General features: G+C 40.6%; 1 protein-coding gene across 1 annotated transcript in view; it reads right to left on the bottom strand.

Annotated features, from left to right (window-relative positions):
* Window positions 1–1,807: 1,807 nt before the first annotated feature.
* FBP1 (fructose-bisphosphatase 1) overlaps window positions 1,808–14,993 on the bottom strand; it is a gene marked incomplete at both ends in the record, with an annotated part of 29,464 nt that continues 16,278 nt past the window's right edge. The window contains 4 exons of the mRNA XM_084236150.1: window positions 1,808–1,999; window positions 4,270–4,389; window positions 5,413–5,550; window positions 9,201–9,341. Coding sequence (XP_084092276.1) covers window positions 1,808–1,999; window positions 4,270–4,389; window positions 5,413–5,550; window positions 9,201–9,341 — 591 coding nt within the window. The remainder of the gene's footprint in view (window positions 2,000–4,269; window positions 4,390–5,412; window positions 5,551–9,200; window positions 9,342–14,993) is intronic.

A 14,993-nucleotide genomic window follows, 5' to 3' on the forward strand; every position in this document is an offset into this window, starting at 1 on the left:
CTCTACCAGCTACAGTCACACTTGTAGGAGGGAACAGGAAGAACAGGGGACCTCTTTACAAATCCTAGTGTTTTTACTGACAAACTTAAGAGAAAATCCCTAGTAGCCATATATGAGAGGGGGGTGTGTTCCTTTGCAAAGGGAACATTGTGTATCTTGAGTCTGAGTAGAAGGAGTTCCCATTTTCAGGGCAGCATGACATTGTGCAGCCTGACAGTCAGCTCTCACCATGTCTTCCCAAAGCTCAGTGAAGTCAGTCTCATTGGTGAAGTATATTCAAAGAGCTCCAAGTTCAAATTCAACTTTGAGATTCCAAGAATCATCAAAGGAGAATCACTGTTTGTACTTCTGTTTCTCTAAGTTTATCTGTTATTGTTTTTTTTTTTTTTTTCAGAGAAAGACCATGTGCATCCACATGAGAATGGAAATAAGTGTCTATTGAAAACTCCCAGTTAAAGGAACCAAAGCCTTCATCAAAAGTCACCACACAGAGCATACAAGCAAAAACCAGAAGAAAGGGATCTTTTTGTGCTTTTACTTTGTTCCATCATGGCATTGGGGTAGGGGAGTACAATTTCCCATCCTGTTGTCTTAATAAAAGGAAATGGCTCCTGGATTACCAGGACTCCTTTAGTACTTTCAGAACCAGAGTCAACTGACTTATAAGAAGGTCAACAATAAAAAGGTGCTTTATTAATCCAGGACATTCTTAAGAAGGCCCGGCACAGATGGAACAGGAGATACACTGGGCTTTGGGTACAATCAGGGGACAAAAGTGGATCCAATACATAAGCACAATTAAGTTTCTTGCTAGAAAAAATATGGAATTAACAGGGATTGTTTGGAAGGAAAGAAGCAGGATTTACAGAGATACCTGCTTTTTTAGATTCACACATCTAGAGCTCAAGAAAAGTCACAGATGTTTCTTAACCCTTGATAAAAATTGCCAGGATCTTGGAATTCAAGTTCAGAAAGAACCAGGGTGAGTTAACAGTTATATAGAGTTCAATGAGAAACATACTTGCTTGCAAAAAGCTGTATTTTCTTAAATCTCCTCATGACAAATCCTTCTTCTTATGTTAAGTCAACCCTTGGAATTATAAGGCATAGTTAGTTCTATCAAGTGTTATATTTTTATCAAAAATTCATCATTAAGTAATAGCATAAACCTCCATCTGAAACTAAAATGGTTACACCTATGTATCAGAGGGTAAGAGCTCAGATGCCAGTATCACCACTAACTTAACAGCTTTCCAGTTCCCAGGAAGACATAAACAGCCTTGTTCAGGGTAGTTCTGCCCACCCATACCTGAGCGGACAACACACAAAAGAAGCAATACCTGGGTTTGCAATCTAGCTCTGCTGCTTGTTAATTGGAGACCCTGGGTATCTTACTTCACCATTCTGTCTTCATTTCATCATCTGTGAAATGGATTAGTCATAGCACCCAATTCATAAGGTTGTTATGAAGTTTAAATGAGTTCTCTAATGTTATATGAATTACTTGTTACCATTATTATTACTATTATCAGACATAAAGGAATGTTCTTTTTTTAATTAAAAAGAGAATATGTTTCTTTTTCCTCTATCCACTCAAAATATATCTTGACCATCAATGGCATTATTGAGATGGCATTTTAGTTAAGCAGCACCACGCAGTACACAGCATTTGATGGTGAAAATACCCATGCTTTTTATTTCTGTGTCTAGGAATGCATGATGAACAGTCAGAATGGGGTAGTACACCATGTGAGAAAAAAGGTCCAGATAAAAGGCAATTTGTTTTGCTATGAGCAAGGCCAGCTCTTTATTTGGCAGCATGCTTCTTATATATCCCCAGGAACTCATTCACATCTTCAGGAGAACCCAGAATGACTGGCGCCCTTTGGTGGATATCAGTTGGAACAATGTCCAGTATAGCTTCCTTCCCAGTGGTAGCCAATCCTCCGGCCTTCTCCATGATGTAGGCCATTGGGTTACATTCATATAGTAGTCTCAACTGAAAAACAAGAGCCAAGAGTGGTGTCCTCATACCAGTCATTATTACATAGAGAGGAAGCTTCTTCTATAACAAAACCTTGTGGCACTGGTGGAAGATTCCAAGATACTTTTCCATTTCTTATGAGGTTGTAAAAGATTCCACCTCCCCTCAAATCAGAGATCTTTAATTTAACCATTTGGTTAATTTAACCATTCATTAGGCCAGAGCCAGCAAGTGACTACCTGATGCAAATGTGAAACAAACCACCTGGATTCAGAGCTGAATGACATTTTGGCAGAACTGATAGTTCCCTTCTTGTTAAAGCATGGAAACTGGTCCTAATGAGTGATTCTATGTGTGCAGAATTGGATGGAGCAGTGCTTATTCTAAAAGCATTAAAAATTCCATGGTAGTGTCTGGCTACAGACATCTGGAAAGCAAGCTAACACCTCCAAACACTATAATATTGTTTGCAACTCTGTACACATTCCTTTTACAATTCTCCTAAGGCTTCAGGCAGGATTGGAATTGAGTATATTATAGCTCTTGGCATTTACTTGTAAATATTAACTTTTTTATTGTATGCATTTTCATGCAGTCTGCCTACTGAGCAGACAGCATTTTGCAGGTGTTTCCTGGCTCTATTTCCACATTGTTATCATGGCAAATTTGCAAAACTGAAAAAATGCGGAACTCCAATTTGTGTTAAGGAACAATTTTTTGAGGTATTAGAGAAAAGTACAATAAAGTAAGCTAATAATATATGTAGGATGCCTGAGGTGTCTATGGCAAGAGTGGTATTTTAAATAAATAAGAATGCCTTCAGTGAAGAGGACATTATGCTGTAAACAGAGATCTAAACATATCCGAAAACAGATGATCCTTGCATAACACAGTTATGAACTTCTCAGGTCCACTTTTACACGAATTTTCTTGTAAACGGATGATGTAAACTTACAGTATCAGTAAAGCATTACAGTACAGTAACTATTTTCTCTTCCTTATGATTTTTTTTAGTATTTTCTCTCTGCTTTCTTTATTGGAAGAATACAGTATACAATATATATAAAATACATGGTATGTGTTACTTGACTCTATGTTACCAGTAAGGTGAACAGTAGGCTATTAGTAGTTAAGTTTTGGGGGTGTCAAAAGTATTAAACAGGAGGGGGAGTTAGTGTCCCTGACACCTATATTGTTCAAGAATCATATAGGTTTTTAACTATCTTAAGGAGATCCTTAGTCCTTCATTCACATTTTTTTAAAAGATTTATTTATTGCAAAATGTAATAATGTAAATAAAATGGGCACTTAATTTTTAAAAATAAATTTTTTATCATGTCAAAAAAAAGATTCATTTATTTATTATATACAAGAACCGGGGTACAGGCCAGATGCGTGGAAAGTTGAGAGGATTCACCAGAGACAGAGCAGATAACAGAACAGGCAGACAGACGAAATACACTGCTGAGGGGAGCAACGGGCAAGACAGGAGAGGTCTGCCGTGCCATGTGGGACCCTCGCCGGCTGGCTGGGATTGAACCGGCGCTGCAGAGGCTGTGGACAGCTTCACAGTGTAGCACTCAACCTCCTGCACCACCAGTGGAGGCCCCCTTTATTCACATTTTTTAAAGAAAATGTGTCCATGGGAAAAGCAAAGGGACAACACTTAGGAAAGCAACAACCCACTCTAACTGTGTAGCAGAAAAGTGGAGCATCCCTTAGCCAGCATAATCAAACATACCCCACGCTTTTGAGAACACTGTGGGCATCAGACCTGTGCAGTCAGTGCTAACAGCTTACCTGAAAGCTCTAGATTTTCCAGAGATTCTTTCCAAGGAGGAAATGTTGGCTTATTACTTATTTCTATTTTATGCCTTTTGAAAGCAATCAAAGAAAACCTCTATTTGGAAACTGTATTTGATCTGCTGCCTTAGTAATAAGGCTGTACTATTGCACTCACCTTATGAATTTTACTCATTTTATCAAAGCCAAGCCATTACCAACCAGAAGCTTTTAGTCCCCTTCTGACCATAATACTATTATTGATCTTTAGCAATGGAAATGTTCTCAAGGGATTGATTTTAGCTGATTTCACCTGGCTTTAACCAGGATAACCTCTAATATAGGAAAGAATATGCCACAAACATCCTAACACCCTACTGCACAGTATGCTACCACATCCTTTCTATTTTCCTGAGTCAACCAGTCCCCCACCTCACCCACACCGCCCCTGGCTGCAAATGAAATTCACTGCTTCCCAAACACTTTTCAGTGGACTTGTTTACCTTTCCGTTTGGACTTTTCTTGTTCGCTGGGTACAAAAAGATCCCTCCATATACCAGGGTGCGGTGCACATCAGCCACCATAGAGCCCACATACCTGGCACCATAGGGGGCTGAGTTATCCTGTAACATTAAGAGAAACAAAAATTACAGTTGCAGAAAAAGAAAGAAAGGGAGTTCAATTTATTTCCTCTAAACTCATTTGGCTCAATAATCAACTACTAAGCACCAATGAGGTATGTGCTTGGGAATGGGCTAGAAAGGTGTCCAAAATTTTCCCAAGGAGAGGAAGATAAAATAATGGGTACAGCCTCTTATGCATCTTACAATAGTCACATTACCTCAAGAAGCCTGGAGGAGGGTGTGGCTGATTCTGGCTTTGGGGTTGGGACAGGTATCACAAAAATTGTACCAATAAGCTGGGTCTTGAAGGTTCGGAAGGATTTATCCAAACAAACCCTAGGTAGGGTTTTCAGCTCTCAGGAGAGAAAACTACCCATGCAAAGCCTTGGCAATATAGAAACAAGTGCTAGGTACACTGGTCTGGCAGAGGAGCCAGATGCAAAAGAACTTTTTTGTGCAGAGTTCTGGGGTTGGAGGGGAAACTGATGAAGGTGGAAAGAGAGATAACAAAGTCAGACAAGGCCTGCGGCCAGCTTGGAGTACACTGGATACCACACTAACAACACCTGGTTCCGGCCCCACAGCACAGCAGCCGTCACTGTCTTATAAGCAAGATGATGGCAAAATTGGATATTTAGATCTATAGGCAATGATTTCTTTGTTTTTTCTTCAGTAATTTGTAACCTTGGTACTAAAATGGACACGCTCAATCTTGAGAAAATTGATAGAAAAATAACCCATCAAATGATGTGGGGCTGACCCCTAGAGGCAAGAACCACATCTGTGAAACATGTTTTCTTGTCATAAACTCATTCATCAGTTAACTTTATTATCCTGATTTCCCTCTGCCAAAAGTAAGTGGCAAAGGTGGACATGAAGACTTAGATTTTGACATCTCAGGGCAAGGGTTCCAGTTCTCAGTACATAAGTGGTGACTTAATTATGGGTCATTGCACAGTGGCACCCAAGCCATTTCGAGGGTAAATCATGAACCAACACATTTCTGCAGGGGCCCTCACTCACTGGGGGGAACTTCTTCTTCTGGATATACTCAGAGACTGCTGGGTCAAAGTCCTTGGCGTAGCCCTCATTGAGGCTGTAGATGTTCCCTTTCTTTTTGATCTTCACATCCCTGTCCACCAGAATGAATTCCCCGATGGCCTGTGAATTGGAAGGAAAGGAAAGGAGAGGGTGAAAAGCTGTCTCCTCCAGTCCTGAGAGGGAGGGCGTGGATTGGGCCATGGGTCACAAGGTCATGAGTATCCATGTCTGGCAACCTTCTTTGAGCTCTGGAGCACCAGGTACTCTCTGGCTCACCTCCCTGATGACTATGAAGCAGGTCAGGGAATGTCAATGGTCAGAACTGGAGAGGACAGGCATGTGCTGCTGATGTTGTGGAGGACATTTTTTATTTTCTTTTTAAATGGTTTCAGTAAAACAAGAAAGAAAATCATATACAACTAGAGAGGGCAGAAATATGTAAAACAGCAACAAAACTAAAAGAGAGTAAAAATAGTGTGTCTAAAGCAGCATAAGATACCTATGTCCTGGGGGGGAAATAAGATTGTGGGTGTAGATGGGAAGACAGGGAGCAGCTGAGTGACATGTTGTTTTTAATTTCCAAACTAAAAAGTGAAGTAATATTGGTTTACAACACTGTATAAGTTTCAAGAGTATAGTTTCACACTTCAACATATGTATTTACCACACCACACCTACCCCCAAAGGTCCAGTTTCCACCCAATTGACTCCCTCCACCCATTCCTCCAACCTACACCCCAGAACCCTATGACAACCACCATTCTGTCATCAGAATCTAAGGATTTGTTTTGTTCACTTGCCTTTCTTTTTATCTTCCACATATGAATGGAATCATACAGCATTTGTCTTTTGATATAGAAAGCCTTATTTCCCTAAGCAAAATCCCCTCAAGGGCCATCCATGTTGTATAAACACTAATTAGGAAAGACTGCTGTACCCCTATGTTCATCACAGCATTATTCACAATAGCCAAGATATGGAAACAATCTAAGTGCCCAATTATCAATGGATAATTAGATAAAGATGTGTTACATATACTTGATGGAATACTATTCAGCTATAAAAAAAGATAATCACAACAACAGGGATTGTCCATTTCTCCATTGATGAGATTTTCTCTTTAATGTGATGCCATAAAAAAAAAAATCAGAACCTTGACTTTCACTGCCAGGGAGTGTTTCTCATCATGGTCCTCCTTTCAAACCTAGTGCTGTGCTGACGTGTATAGTCTTCAAAGGAAATTCAAATCAGAGGAAAAGGTCACGTTACTGCTGCTCTGGACTGAGGATGATTTGGGGCTCTTCTGTGTCACTGGCCAGAGAGTGAGGCTCTGCCCCTGTGGGTAGGGCATACACCTTGGAAACAAGAATTAAGATTGGTTTCTAAAGATATGGGTGATGTTGGAACTACTAAGGAAGGAGAAGAAAAGGTAGGACAAGGGAAGTAGAAAAAAAAGCAGGCAAAAATAGGGAGGCAAGAGGAAAATGATTAAAATTGATAGTGGTCACTTGAAAGGTATTGTGAGTGATTCTTTTGTGATATTAATGCTTCCAAAATTTTATACCATTTTGTGCTTCCAAATTTTTGATTATTCTTTTATGATCACTAAACAAACAAACAAATATCTTTCCAAAACAGCTTAGAAAAAAAAACATGGCACAGTAGGTGATTCAGGGCCCAAGAAGCCAGGCTTTGCAGGCATCTGGCCTTAGCTTCCAAGGTGTGAAGGAGTGAAATCTTCTGTACCTGGAGATGGGGGACTGAGAAAGTTCCTGAAAATTAAAGCCTGCTAAAAATACCAATATAGCTGTTGCAATCTTTTCAGCAGTACCATTAGCTTCTCCTTGCAGATAGCCAAAATGACCAGAGGTTGCCAAGCTGCTCTGAAGCTGACTCAGGAGGGTCAGTGAGACAGGGAGGGAGCCTGAGGGAAACACTCCAGCCAGCAGTGCTCCCACAAACACTGGGTGACTAGGAGGTGTGAAGAGGGCAAACAATTGCCAAACACACAGAAACTTACTCAGAGAACCCTGTTCTGCAACCTGGACACAAGAAGAGATTTCATTTTTTCTGCACATTCATCAACTCAAAGGTAACAGCAAAGCCTCCAGAAGAATGTCTGAAAACATCAGTGATTTGGGAAACTGTACCCAGAGTTCAGAGTGAACTCTGCTCTGGTTCCGCCTCATTTGGAAGCTTAAACTGTTCCCCTCTCCTTGTTTATTTATTAAGCTCCTGTGCTTCCAAGGAGGCGAAGTCCAGTTGTGCAAGAGTGCTGGGGACAAAGGCAGCTGCCTCCCCCTTTATACCACCTGCCCACACAAACCTGGGCCTCACCATCAGCCACTCCCCTGCTTCCAGGGCCTGCTTGCACCTTATGTTCAGTTTGTCAGCAAAAAGCAAGATATGAATGAAGCCTTTTATGAATGTCATACAAGGACATTTCTAAATCTAGAAGATACTTATAAATCCAATTATTTTCCCCGGGAACGCTAAGGAAAACATGTAAAAAACTTGTCAACCTACTGAAGATTATTTAATGGAGTCTATAGTCAGTGGTCAATTTAGTTGTGCCATATATTAAAATAAGATTTCTTTCCCCAATTTGTCTGCTTTGTTGAGACTCTCATCTGACTGAATACATAATTCCAATTAATAGACATGTGGAAGAAATTATCCATAAATTAAAACTGTAATGAATAGTTTTCATAGAACCTTGAACTCCTCTCCATAAGGCAGCATTTCTCTACAAGGTGTAGTAAGGAATTATATTTATTTCCCTCTTTATGTTTACTTTCTTGAGTTCATCAAAGACTCATTAAAAGTGCAACAATTACCTATAGGTTTTCACACATTACACAGCATCAAATAAATTTGGTGGCTGTTTCTGAAGAAATTGTGGGGCCCACAGCTGCATTTGTTCACTTCAGGAAAATAAGCCAGTAGTGTATAGTGGGTGATAAACAGACCATGTACAGGTCCCATCTGAACCAGCGGTTTAAGCTGTTTTAAAAATCTAGGAACATTACTTATTTTTTAGAGTTAGTGTTTCTTGAAACATTGAAAACCTTGATAACACTGAGCCTGGACCTTCCCGGGTGGCACAGGCAGTTGAGCACCGCTGCTGTGAAGCTGTCTGCATCCTCTGCAGGTCCGGTTCCTTCCTGGCCAGCTGGTGAGGGTCCCACATAGCACGGCAGACCTCTCCTGCCTCTCCCGCTGCTCCCCTCAGCAGTGTATTTCAGTCAGTCTGCCTGTTCTGTTCCCCGCTCTGTCTCTGGTGAATCCTCTCACTCTCCCACACATCTGGCCTGTACCCCGGTTCTTGTATAAATAAATAAATAAATCTTAAAAAAAAAAAGACTGAACCCTATGACTGAACAGTCACATCTGTAGGCCTCTCCAGCTCACCCTGGCTCCACAAGTGCCCCTGGCCTTCCTCCCCCAGCACACTCCACTTATTTGTATGGCCTGGCTGGCCATGTGGTAGTTGAATAATGCCCATTCTAAAAAATTAGTCTTGAGACAAACACTGCCTCTTATATTCTATACAGATATTTTTCACCTCAATAATCTTCTCATGACCTACATGTTATCTCTCTGTCTCCCCATCCACTTCTCTATCCCATAAACTCTGTCCCTCCATGAATCTCATCTTCCTTCTCTAATACCCCCTCTCATGCTCACACACACACACACACACACACACACACACACACACACACACAACAGACTTTCACTCACAGTCTACCTCCCACGGGTTTCCTCACCGGGTCTAGCATGAAGCAGTAAACACCACTCGCCAGGGCCAGAACCAACATAGTGGCACTGCCGTAGAGCGCGTAGCCAGCCGCCACCAGGTTCCGGCCTGGCTGCAGAGCATCCTTCTCAGAAGGCTCCTCAGTTGATTTCTAGAATAAGAAAGAAAACAAAACATCTTTTCTTCTATCTTTTGTGTGTGTGTGTGTGTGTGTGTGTGTGTTTAGTTCAACTAAAACACAAATACATTGTCAAGGGGAAACAAGACATCTATCCAGAAGGTCCCTCCTCCATGCATCAGGAATATCTTGATTATATTACTACAACAGCCTTCTCACCACACTCCAAATTTCCTGAACCTGGAAAGAAAGCTTTCCAATCATAGTCCTCTTCCAATGTTATTAATTTGATATTCCTTCATTGCTCCATTATCACTTTATAAAAGAACATAGCTTCTTGCCAACTCCCACTTATTTAATCTTATTATGGTCATGAATGTCTTTCACCTGCCTACACCACATTTGTTTAAACAAATTAAGATTGGACTTCAGGACTATGAGTCTGGGAAAGAAATCAACTTCATGAGCTTTGCCAGTTGTGACACACATCCCACTAAGTAGTGGGCATATCACTCGCACATTCTCAGAAATATAGAAACTTAGACCATCTTTGCAGAGTCATTACAGGATAGAGCAGATGCTTTCTAATTTTTTGATCATAACCTTCAAGAATAAAATACATTTTACACCACAAACCAGTACCAACACACACATGTGTACACACACAACATAACATGCACTCCTCTATTTTTTTTCATTACAAATATAGCCTATAGGATCATATAACCCACAGTTTACCTAATATGTGTGGAAGGGAGCACAACAATAATGATAATTTATTCCTATAGTTTTTGAAAGCATGGTTCATCTGCATCAAAATCACTTGGGACCCTCATGGAAAATGAACATCGTGAGGCTACGTGCTGAATTTCAGTAAGACTTCCTATGATTGTCCTGAGAATCTGCATTTTATTTTGCATCATAGGTGACTCTTTCTCTGAAGTTTAAGAACTACTGATGTAAACGTCCCAAAAACCACTTCTCTCTTTTTTCCCTTCATCCCCATACTTCACACTTAATAAGTGGTCCTCAGCAAGGTAGGTGGTCAGCTGGTTGGTTGGTTGTGTTGAAGACCACAACACCCAAAGGGCCTTACTATCTCTTGAGAAAAGAATTTCAAGAAGCACAGACCGAAGCCAGCAACCAAATGTATTAGGAAGCTGTAAGGCAGAAACTGCAGAAGCAGGGGGCAGCCTCAGAAAGAAGGAAGCCACACTGAGCAGTAAAGCTAGGGTTTTATTTTTTTTGTCTTTTTATTATTATTATTATTTTATTTTAACATTTATCATTTTTTACATTTTTTAGACAATATTTGCTTCCCCCCACCCCCTCAGATTGAGTCCCTATAGAATTTCCTTTCCCTAGGCACACATACACTATCACCACAGTCCCCTGTGCTCCTCCTTCCCTCCCTCTCACCCCTCTTCCTCCTCCTCCCCTGCAGTATGTCTCTGATTTTTAATTGTCTGTTTTTGCTTTGTTGTGTTTTGTACTGTTATTATTTTTTTACACTGATGTCTTATTTGGTTCCCCTATATTCCTGATATAAGGGAAACCATCCGATATCTTTCTTTTTCCTTCTGGCTTATTTCACTGAGCATAATTCTTTCTAGCTCCATCCACGTTGCTGCAAATGGCGAGAATCAACATTATTAAAATGCCCATCCTCCCAAAAGCAATATACAGATTCAATGATATTCCAATAAAAATCCCAATGACATTCTTCAAAGAAATAGAACAAATACTGATGAAATTCATATGGAACCACAAAAAAAACATGAATAGCCAAAGCCCTACTGATGAAAACAAAGGAGAAAGGAGGTATCACACTTCTAAACTTCAAGCTATACTACAAAGCCATAATAATTAAAACAATTTGGTATTAGAACAAAAACAGACACACAGACCAATGGAACTGAATAGAGAGCCCAGAAATAAAGCCACACTTATATGAACAACTAATCTTTGACAAAGGAGCAAAGAATATGCAATGGAACATGGACAGTTTGTTCAATAAATGGTGCTGGGAAAACTGGACCTCCTCATGCAAAAAAATGAAACTAGACCACTACCTCTCACCATGCACAAAAATCAAGTCAAAATGGATAAAAGAACTATACATAAGACCGGAAACCATAAAATATATAGAAGAAAACATAAGTAAAACACTACAAGACATACATCTCAGAAACATCTTTAAAGACTCATCACCCAAAGCAGTGATAGTGAAGGCAAAGATAAACAGCTGGGATTACATCAAACTGAAAAGCTTCTGTACAGCCAAAGAGACATTAACCAAAACAGAGAGACACCCCACTGACTGGGAAAACATCTTTGCATTCTATTCAACTGATAAGCTAGGGTTTTAAAGGATGTTTCTTTTTGGTTGGGGAGGGGTCCTCTTATTCATGCACACCTTGCTCCCATCCCTTTTCCCTATTCTGACATGGATTGGTACGCCTCCCTCCCTTCCTCCTTTCCAATAGGTGGAAATTATACTCAAAAGATTCTTCCAGGGCCTCCCAGTCCTGCCACAACTTATCTGGTCCTTGAAACAAAGTGACAGCACAGTTGGATTATTGGATTGTGGAAATGCAGCTGTGGTCCTCTGCTGGGGCATATGAGAGCCCTTTTCTATCCCTAAAGGTTGGTTGTTAATTATTTGGTTGCATCAAGTTTGGTTTGTATTATAGGATCATGCAATATGGCTAAATACTAAACAGTGTATCAAATTTTAGTTGTTTTCCCAAACTCCAAATTTTGCCAGTGTACAACCATGAAAAAGGAATCAGTTTCTTCCCAAGCAGTGATACAGTGAGACCCCAAACTATATTCTATCATGACTACTTAACTCTGCTAGGGCAGTGCAAAATCAGACAAAAGTAACATGTACACAAATGAATTGACTGGAAGCAATCAAATTACCAAGTCCCTACCAAGAAAAGCCCCCCAGATATCCTGCTCACTCAGTGCCACCATGCTTGCCAGTGGTGAAGTAACAGGAGTAAAATGCTTGTCCCTGAAACAATGCCACCAAATAGAATAAGAAAAGGTAATATTGTCTATGATCTACATACTCAAAAGAAAGAAGATAATTCCATTAAGTCAAGAATTCAAAGAAATTCTTTTCTAGCATGACCCCTTTCTAATATATGAATTCCTTCCTCCAGCCCCCAGCAGTGAATCCCTCTGCTTCAGGGAATCCATTCTACAGATTCCTTCATTCAGGTGCTCACAGGTCATTCAGGTGACAGCACAGTTGGATTGTGGGATTGTGGAAATGCAGTTGTGCTCCTCTGGGGGAGTTTGTGAGAGCCATTATCTATCCCTAACAGTTGTTTGGTTGTTGATTATTTGGTTGCATCAAATACTTGGCAAAATTAGAAAGCCAAGTATCTGGGCCCCACCTTTCTCTATCTATCCAAGGCCAGCTGCTACAGGTACTGGCTTATTTTATTCCACATTCTCCTGTAGTGAATATTAGGGAAGACACCATGGATCTTGGAAACTTGAGGTTGTAGAAGAGAAAGTTGGGCAGAAGGGGAGTGCGGCTGTCATGTCACCAGTTAGTCTTCCCTCAAAGGGGCAGCAAAACTCTTCTTAGAGGTCTCATGGGCATTTGGAAGTCAATATTGTTTTACTATTACACTAGACAACCTCAGACAAAACAAATAAGTAAGATGTGACCTTTACTTTAGAGAGTTTGTAATCTGTGGTGAACATCAGGCTTATTATACTTCTACTGATAACCACAACTTAATCTTCCTGAAAATACTGCCTCCTTTGCCCTCATCTCCAGTCTGGGCACGTGACCCTGGTCTGACCAACCAGATCATTGCTTGTCTCAGGCAAAGCTGATTGTTTGAAGAATGGGCACATGACCTAAGCCAAGAAAGTAGGACCAATGAGATGATATTCTTGTAGGAACTGTTGGAAAAGAAGCTTACATATTCTGCTTGAACTGCTGATAGGGAAACAGATTTCTGACTAAGTATTTGTACAAGCATTCTAGCCACTGGAGCCCAACACCACAGGGAAATTCTACCAATTCTGGGTATCTCTAGGTAGAGGCAGACTAGCCCTTGGGGGGACCTGCAGCAGGACCTGCATGGAGCACTGGACTATGCTCCCTTTGAGGTCCTTTTACAGCCTGTTTGCAGGCATCACATGGGCAAGGCCTGCTCATTGTTACCAGGTTCTAGTTACTGATTGTGTTGTGACTAGTGTCTGAAGCCAAAGACTGTTATAGGTGGCACCCCTTTGGAGGGGGATGCTGGTGAGGTTAGATAGCCTCAGGGAAAATGTGAACGAAGTATCACATTTGGGGTGGAAACTCTGATAAGAAATATCAAATATCTCTGGTTTATAGTTGCTTGTTGATTTTGATTTTTACTTTATTATAATTAGTCTTTTTCCTGGTCCCTTATTTAGGTTTTCTAAATTCCTGCTATGAGTGAGACCATCCAGTACTTTTCTTTTTCTTTCTGGCTTATTTCGCTGAGCATGATCCCTTCCAGCTCCAATTTGCTGCAAATTGCATGAGTTTATCTTTTTTGATTGCTGAGTAATATTCCATTGTGTATATGCAACTATAAACCAAAGACACATTATGGGGGGAGGGAGAAGGGAGAAGAGATTAGGGTCAAAATAAAGGGCGTGGGAATTATATGGGGGATATAACCAAGATAAAAATGCATATATTGTACAAAAATGAAAACGATGTAAAATATATAAAATAAAATTAAATTTAAAAAAAAAAGTGATACCGGATTTGATCAAGACATCATAAAATTTCTGTATTTCAATGTACTCAAAAAAATCAGATTATGCTAGAATTTTTTTCTGAGGGGTAAAATGAATAAACATCTCTGGATCATGAACATAAAAAAAGAAAAGAAAGAAATATAATTGACTGCAGAGGCAACCCCTAGGATTCAGTGTTTGGGATTCAGTGTTTGAAAATTCAGTTTTCAGAGTTTCAGCCTTTGAGGATCTTCAGCAATTCCAGGGTCAGCAATTCCTGCCCCCACCATGCAGATCTTCCAGAAAGCTGCTATGGGCCTCTTAAGGATGTAGAAAGGCTTCCAGGAGCCAATCTCAGAAAGGAAAAGTTTGGAGGCTTTGCAAGTAGCTGAGTAATTGAAACTGTCCCTGGTTTGCCTGGAGCCGGGCACCTCACTGAGCTGTATGAGTGTGGCCATTTTTTGGGTGTTTGGCTGCAGTAGTTGCTGTTTTGAGTGTCACTTGTCTGGTGCTGCGCTGGGGCATCTCAGCAGCTCTGGCGAGCATCACCTATTATGTCTTCTGTTGTCTTTGTGAATTGGATCCTGGCCTATAGTCTGGCTGCCATGTGCTCCAGGTCTGCAGTGGCAGTAAGATGCCATCTTGGGAGGACTTGTGTTTAAGACTTTAATACACTGGACACTGTTCTGGGTGAGGTGAATAACCATTTTGGGCCTCAGTAACTCTTTATTTTCCTTTGGTTTGTTAAATAAATCCCATTATTGTTGTTCTCTGAACCTGAGTAGTTTTGCAATTGTGATTGTGGGTGAAGAACTCAGAGAGCAACCAATAAATTTTTTGGGCAGTGTCCTTGGCCAGTTTAGTGCCTCTTGCTGCCCTGTATCAGTGTCACTCAGCAGGAGCATCAGGGAGCTTATTACTAGACCTAAACCATCTCTGGCT

Source organism: Talpa europaea (assembly GCF_964194135.1).
Source record: "Talpa europaea genome assembly, chromosome: 7".
Taxonomy (NCBI): Eukaryota; Metazoa; Chordata; class Mammalia; order Eulipotyphla; family Talpidae; genus Talpa; species Talpa europaea.